The sequence below is a fragment of the Gavialis gangeticus genome, unplaced genomic scaffold, assembly GCF_001723915.1.
Source record: "Gavialis gangeticus isolate Ggan-Ray unplaced genomic scaffold, GavGan_comp1, whole genome shotgun sequence".
Classification (NCBI taxonomy): Eukaryota; Metazoa; Chordata; order Crocodylia; family Gavialidae; genus Gavialis; species Gavialis gangeticus.
This window is the reverse complement of record NW_017728967.1, coordinates 151961-159442: the sequence shown is the minus strand read 5'-3', so window position 1 is coordinate 159442 and position 7482 is coordinate 151961. Positions and strand designations below refer to the sequence as shown.

The 7482-nt window shown below is 62.5% G+C and overlaps 1 protein-coding gene across 1 annotated transcript in view; it reads left to right on the top strand.

Annotated features, from left to right (window-relative positions):
* INPPL1 (inositol polyphosphate phosphatase like 1) overlaps positions 1-7482 on the top strand; it is a gene marked incomplete at its 5' end in the record, with an annotated part of 33317 nt that overhangs the window by 13702 nt on the left and 12133 nt on the right. The window contains 5 exons of the mRNA XM_019504350.1: positions 3521-3584; positions 6027-6177; positions 6309-6432; positions 6618-6755; positions 6956-7046. Of these exons, the coding sequence (XP_019359895.1) occupies positions 3521-3584; positions 6027-6177; positions 6309-6432; positions 6618-6755; positions 6956-7046 (568 nt within the window). The remainder of the gene's footprint in view (positions 1-3520; positions 3585-6026; positions 6178-6308; positions 6433-6617; positions 6756-6955; positions 7047-7482) is intronic.

Genomic DNA, 7482 nt, shown 5'->3' with positions numbered 1-7482 from the left:
CTAACGTCCCGCTGGCGTGCGGTCGTGCCCCATTCCCCGCTCCCCCCCCCCCCGTGTGACAGACACACGTGTGCTTTCACTCTGAAGCACTTCACCCTCGAGCACCTGCCTGGGATCCGCGTGCCACGGGGGTTGCTCCGTGTTCCCCGGGGCAGCTCTGGCATCATCGCTGCGTGCCCCCAGCTGCCCACTTGGCGAGGGGTGGCCAGCCAGCACTGGAAACCCTCAGTTCTGGGTTTGTGTCCCTCCTTACAGGCCCGTGGCACGTCTCTCATTGCTGCCCACGTCCCCGTGGCCTCCGACCGCGTCCCTGGTTCCTGCGAGCTTCCATGGGAAAACAACTGGCTTCCTGGCCTCCCGGCTGCCAGCGGCCCCAGGCCTCGCGTGTGCTCCGGGCAGCAGGAGCTGCCAGGTGGCTGGGACGAGGCGGTGGCCACGGGGCCTGAGCGGCGCTGGGCCAGGGCTGGGAGCCAGCGCCTGGTGGGGCCCTTGCAGATGTGCTGCAGGATAGACTGAGCTGGCTGTCGGGGCAGGTGTCAGTGGGTAGATGGGGGCAGGTCTGACTAGTGTGAGCTCATGCCTGTGCCAAGCTGTGACACAAATGCACGCACACATGCATGGATGTGTGTGTCAGGGCTGGGCTGTTTGGGTTTTTTTAACCTCCCCCAGAGGCGCTGGATGCTGCTGCAGCCCAGGCTGGGGGTGGGGACTGGGCTGTGCCGATGCTTCAGCTGCGACCGCCCTTGCATGGTCTTGGCTAGAGGGTCTTGCCCCTGTGCTCAGGGTCAGACCGATGCCATTTTGGAGGTCAGGAAGGGGTTTTCCCCCCGGTCAGACTGATATGGATGGGAGGGGGTTGCCTTCTTGTGTAGTGGGGGCAACCCACGCTTCAGTATAACCTTTTGCAGCAGCAGGACGTTGGCAGCCGCTGCTTTCCCCGTGGCAGGGCTGGGTGTGATGCCTGGCGCTGTGTCAGGGGTGACTGGAGTTTTATGAAGTTTAAATGCCGGGTTTGTCCAGCTGGTTTGGACAGGGCTGCTCCTGCCTCGGGCACGGGTTGGGCTAGATGTGACCTCTGCAGGTCCTTCCAGCCCCACGGCTCTGGGATTTCTATGCATGCAGGTCTATATGCGCAATGCACCCACGTGCACACACATCGTGCACACACATAGTCTTGCACCCATACACACGTGCATAAATGCATATACACCAGGCAGATGCAAACATGTGCCGACAGATTTACACTGACACACATGTGCATTCACATGTATGCACAGAGATGCACATGGGTCTATATGCACATGGATGGGCACACGTGTATGCACAGTTATACACATCACGCACACACATGAATGCATACACACCCTGCAGACGCACGTGTGCACACACACACACACACACACACGTGTTGAAGGATGTCTAGCTCCTCACAGGAGCTGATTTCTTCTTCCCTGGGGAGCCCTTTAGCCCCGCTTTCACCCCAGATGCAGCGCAGCGAGAAGCAACCGCACCCAGCCTGCTTTGAAGTGGTCGGCCCTCGGCTTCCAGGGTAATCGGTCTCTGCGTGCCTGGCGCTGCAGCTGAGTCCCACCGCTGCCCAGGCATTGCTACCCGTTCCACCATGAGCCTGGGTGGAGGGCGTGCAAGGTGGCTTCTGGCCAGGAGGATCAGAAGCAGAGCCAGGGAGCCCCGCCATCACCGAAAGGAGAGCAATAGCCCTACTGCTGTTGCCTCCGAAAGGAGCCCTCCCTCACTCATACCTGTGGTGGTGAAGCCGGAGGACAGGCAGGGTTGCTCCCCCGTGCCCCAACTGTGCTGGACGAGAGCGGCTGGCACTGGAGAGCGGGCTGCATGCATGTGCGGTGCGCGTCTTGCTGCCTCGGGACCGGGAGAGGTTTCTTTTGATGTGTGACCAAAAAAGTCAGTGAAATGCTGGGCATCATTAAGAAGGGAAGTGAAAACTCAACAGAGAGCATCATCGTGCCGTGATAACGATCCTTGGTGCGCCCACATCCTGAATCCTGCAGGCAGGTTCTGGTCCCTGCCTCTCCAAAAGTGTGGAGTGGAGTTGGAAAAGGTCCAGAGATGGGCAGCCAGAAAATGATCAGGGCCTGACCAGGACGGACTAGAAGATAAAGGCCGGGACTCTTCAGTTTGGAGAGGAGAAAGCGGAGGGGGAGTAGCAAAGACATCTATATAATCGCAAAGTGAACAGGGAACAGTTGTTCACCAAGTCCCAAAACACTAGGACGAGGGGGCACCTACGGGCATGAGCAGATGGTAGGTTTTTTAAGACAAAGAAGAGAAAGGACTTTTTTGACTCCATGCGTTGTTAACGTGTGGGACTCACTGCTGCGGGAGGCGGTGGAGGCGGAGAGCAGAGGTCAGCAAGGGACTGGATATGTTCATGGGCGATAGATCTATTCATGGCTACCGAACAGAGCTGCTGGAGACGTTTCCTCTGGCATCTCTAACCCAATGGGTGGTGGAGGACAGGGTGGGTAGCGAATAGGGGATAGATCCCTCCAGAGGTACCCGGTCCGACACTCACCCTCGAGCATCCGCTCTTACCGCTGCGGAAGATGGGCTGGCGGGACCCGTCTGGCACCACTGATGCTTTCATGTTCTTGTGAATGGAGGCGGGTGGGCAGGCGCAGAAGGGAAGAGAGGCAGCGAGACAGGGAGCTCAGCAAATGAATACTCCCGGGGGACATTTGAACTGGGGCAAGAGACGCTGAGCAGCTGCTGCCGCCTGGCACAGGAGCCTCCGGGATGTGCCTGCCAGCATCCGTGGGGGCCCTCCACCGGGATTCAGGTCCCTGTGGTCTGCGAGGCTGGCAGCATGCATGGGACATGGGACATGGTGAGCTGGGCTGGCTCTCGCAGCACCCTGGGGAATCGTCAGCAGTAGAAGGCGTCGGACACGCGACAGGGCAGTCTTGGCACTGTCGCCAGGCTCCAGCGTCTGTGCCAGCTTCCCACCAGTGCATCTCAGGACAGCTGGGGCGGGGTGGGGTGGGCCGGCGCTGGGACCTGGTGGGGGCTCTGTCTGCCTGGGACAGGCCTGTGCCACCCCTCGCCTGCCACGGGCTGCTTAGACAGCTGCCGGCAGGGCTGCGGACAAAGCCGGCACTGTGCATCCCCATGGGGCGGGGTGGGTGGTAAACACAGTGCTGGCGTGGGGTCAGGGCCAGGGCACCTTGCCCTGTGTTTTGGCAACAGGGCGGGGGTGGGAGGCTGAGCGGAGGAGCCTGGACAAGGTGCCCCGGGAGAGGGCTCTGCCACTGACTCTCTGGGCGACCGTGTCCCCGTCACTTCTCCCTGTCTCAGTTTCCCCTCAGCTTTGGGTTGTCACTTCTGCCCCATGGCATTTCTAGAACCCAAGACAAGGGGTTTATTCTCGGGGTGGGGACCTGAGAGGCAAAGGGACTTGGCCACGGTGACCGGGTGATGCAGTGGCAGAGCAGGGGTGGCGTGGGGCCTGGCCGCGCCGCTGACACCTCCCCCTGGCTCCCCGCAGGTTCCAGAAGCACGTCCACACCTACCGGATCCTGCCCGACGAGGACGACTTCTTGGCCGTGCAGGTGGGAGCTTCGCACAGGGTCAAGGGACCCCACACGGGACACAGGGCACTGCCACGCATGGTACACACTGCACAGCACTGCCACACCCAGTTCACACCACACACAACATGGCACACACAGAGTATGTGCAGTGCACAACGTGGCACACCCACAGTACATGCAGTGCACCACACAGCACTGACACACACAGTACATGTAGGGCACACACACAGTATGTGCAGCACACAATATGATGCTGCCACACACAGCACACAGCATGGCACACCCACATGCTACACAGCACACATGACACAGTCATATGGTATCTGCAGCACACAGCATGGCATACCCACACATGGTACACAGTACTCAGCGCACAACCTGGTACACCCACACATGGTACACACAGCGCAGAACACGGCACTGCCACACACCACGCGTGTGGCACACAACGTGGCACACCCATACGCTGCACTCAGTGCGCAACACAGCACTGTCACTCACCATGCACACTGTGTACAACATGGCACACCCACACATGCTGCACACTGCACAACATGGCACACTCACACAATACATGCAGAGCACAAACTGGCACACCCAGCCACGATACATGTAGTACACAACACAGCACACACACACTCAATGCACACACTACACAACATGCCTCACCCGCAAACAGCAGAGCAAGGCAGTCACATGCAGGATACAAGGGACACGCTCACACATAACACACACAGGACACAATGGACCACAGCCACACTTGTTCCACACAGCGCACCAGTGGACGCACACCCATGCAGTACACAGAAGACGCCAGACACGCGGGACGTCCCCCTCCTCCCCCGCCACACACACACACACCCTGCACACAACAGGACACACTCGCACGCCTCCCCCCCGCCAGCTTCCGGCAGCCAAGGACGTCGAGGAGGCGGCTGCCACAGGCAGGCTGTCATTAGGGCCGTCCTCCGGCTCCGTGCCAGGCTCTGGCCCACGAACCCATACGGCCGTGCCCCGCTCCCAGCTGCAGCAGCTGGGGGTGCCTGTGTGCGCCGCGGGCTCCCCGCCGGGCCGGGAGCATGTCGGGGCCTTGCAGAGGCGGCTGCTCTGAGCAGGAAGTCGGCCGGTGCGTGGGAGAAGTATTTATAGCCAAACACTGGCCCCTTTGTGCCAGTCCAGCAGACAGGAAGGAGCCCTCCCTGGAGAGGGCTGCAGCCTCCTCTGCCAGCCCCCGCTCAGCCCAGGAGAGGCGGCTTGCAGGGCAGCCGAGCTAGGGGCCCGGTGTGTTATCTCCCCACGCATGCCCCGGCATCCCACCCGCCGGCGCCCCTCTGCCCGGACAGCACGGCAGCTGCTGGAGGGGAGCAGGGCGGGTGTGATCCTGTGGCCTGGCATGTGCATGCACACATGTACGTGGAGGCGGACACAGACACGGGCTCTCCGGACTGGCCGCAGACACCTGCCACGCCAGGGTGGGTGAGGTGTGTTTCCCCAGTGCACACGTTGCCCGCTTACCTCCCTGCCACCCAGCAGCAGGTCTCAGCCCCTCGTGTGTTTGGGGGTCATGCCTCTGGCCGAGCCCGGACCCCTTCCCCATGCACTTGAGGTCAGGGGTGCCCTGCTCAGCTGGGGAAAATGAAGCACGGAGCAGCACGGGGGCTGTGCCGGGTGGTGTCAGAGCACGGCACGGCTCCTTTCATAGGAAGGGCATCGGATGTGACCTCACGGCAAATCAGAGGGGCACCCCTGCCCCCCCAGTAGGACACAGCCCCACTGTAGGGAGGTGCATCCAGGGCCACGGTGCACATGGGGCCTCCAGCTGGCAGCTCCAGGGGCACCTGCCTCATTGCAAACAGGAGGTGCCTGCCTGCTTCTCTGCTGGAAGGGAGCCCGGCCTAGTGGTTAGTGCATGGGGAGGAGCATGCCCTGCATGGCTGAGGACAGCTGGAGAAACATGCACAGAGCAAGGCAGCACCCGGAGCCCCTGTAAGCAGGGGCTGGTGCGTGCCTGAGTCAGCCCAGCCCAGCCGAAGCGGTGAGAGCGCCCGAGCTGAGCAGCCTCAACTCCGCCGGGAAGTGACCCCACGTGCCAGGAGCCGTCAGCCTCCAGGGGCAAAGTCCAGGGGGGTAGACCTGCAAATGCTGGTTCCTGAGGCAACCCGGGGCCTTGCAATCTGCCTGGTGATGTCCTGCCTCCCAGGCTGGGAGGATGGGCTGCTTGGGCTCTCCCGGCACGGGGGCCATGAGGCAGTGCCTTGTTCCCTAGGCATCCCCGGGGCAGAGGTGCTAGAGGCCCGGCAGGACCGAGTGCAGTGCCCAGGTGCAGGGCCGGGAGCCAGGATGCCTGGGCTCCGTTTGTGGCTCTGCCCTGGCCCAGGCTGGTGCGTGCCCAGGTGGGGAGCAGGCAGGCGAGTGCCCCGCTCTCAGTGCTGATGTCCCCTCCTGCCCCTGTGCCCCCAGACATCGCAGGGCGTCCAGGTGAGGCGCTACAAGACCCTGAGCGAACTCATCACCCTGTACCTGCAGCCCAACCAGGGCCTGGTCTGCACCCTGCTCTACCCTGTCGAGCGCGACAAGGACAAGGAGAACGCCGAGGACAGGGATTACTCAGGTGCGACCGGTCTTTCCTCCCGTGGCACTGGTTACCAGGGGTCCCAGCCTGGTCTGGGGGTGAGCTGGGCCAGCTGGCCTCTGGTAGCTGCAGAGGAATTACCCTGACCCATCTTGGCCTCTCTCTTCCAGATGGCGAGGATGAAAAGCCCCCATTGCCGCCGCGCTCTGGCTCTACCAGCTTCTTCATGGTCAGCACCGGGCCTGGCTCGGCCAGCCTGGGACCCACAGCTGCGCCGGATGGGGCAGTTGAGAGGTAAGGGCCTCCAGGCATCCCAGCCCCTGCGCCAGACCGTGCCCTGACTCTGCCCTCACGCCCCCACTGCCTTTACACATGCATGCACTCTTGCACACTCCCTCTAGCCCTGCCTCTGCCCCATGCCCATGTCCCCGGGTACCCATCACACACTGCCTTGCACACTCGCTCTCCTGCCCTCTCAGTGCCAACGGCCTCAGCACCATCTCGCACGAGTACCTGAAGGGGAGCTACACGCTGGACCTGGAGGCAGTCAAGGCGGGGGCCAGCAGCTTGCCCCATCTCAACAAGACCCTGGTCACCTCCTGCAAGCGCTTGCATAGGTGAGCACTGCTAGGGGGGCGGGTGCTGGCAGCTGGGGGGTCCTGCCACCCTCCCCCCCGGGGGCATCTCATGGCACAGGCGGTGCTGCCCTGTGGTTCTTCCCCCCTGGCTGCCAGGATCGGAGCCGGGGCATCAGGTTGGGCAGGGGCTTACAGCTCCATCTGTCCACCTGCTGCCTGCCCACCTCTCCCCCCTGCAGCGAGGTGGACAAGGTCCTGTCAGGCTTGGAGATCCTCTCCAAGGTGTTCGACCAGCAGAGCTCGCCCTTGGTCTCCCGCATCCTCCAGCAGGTAGGGGGGCGGCGGGGGCAAAGCGGCAGGGCCTGGGCCCCCCTGGCTGGGCACCCCGACCCCAGGCTCCTCGAGGCATGGGGGGCTGGGAAGAACCAGGGAGGGGTCTGTGGAAGCCCCTTCAGTCACCACCACCGCAGCTGCAGAGCCCTTGTCCCCTGCTGCCCCTGGGGGGTTCATCTGCCCACGGGGGACACAAGGCGGGTTCTCACCGGCGCGGTGCCATGGCTGCAAGCAGCGGAGCTGGAAACTCAGCAAAAATCAATGCCCTCCCTTGATGAGCGCATTAATCGTGCCCGGCATGGTACACACCCCATGGTCAGAGGCATAGCGGGTCCCTCTGCCTCAGTTTCCCCATCTCTAAAGTGACCCTCCCACCCCCTGCCGACACATAGATGTGCTGGGGGGGGGGACACAGGAGGGACACAGCAGTGTT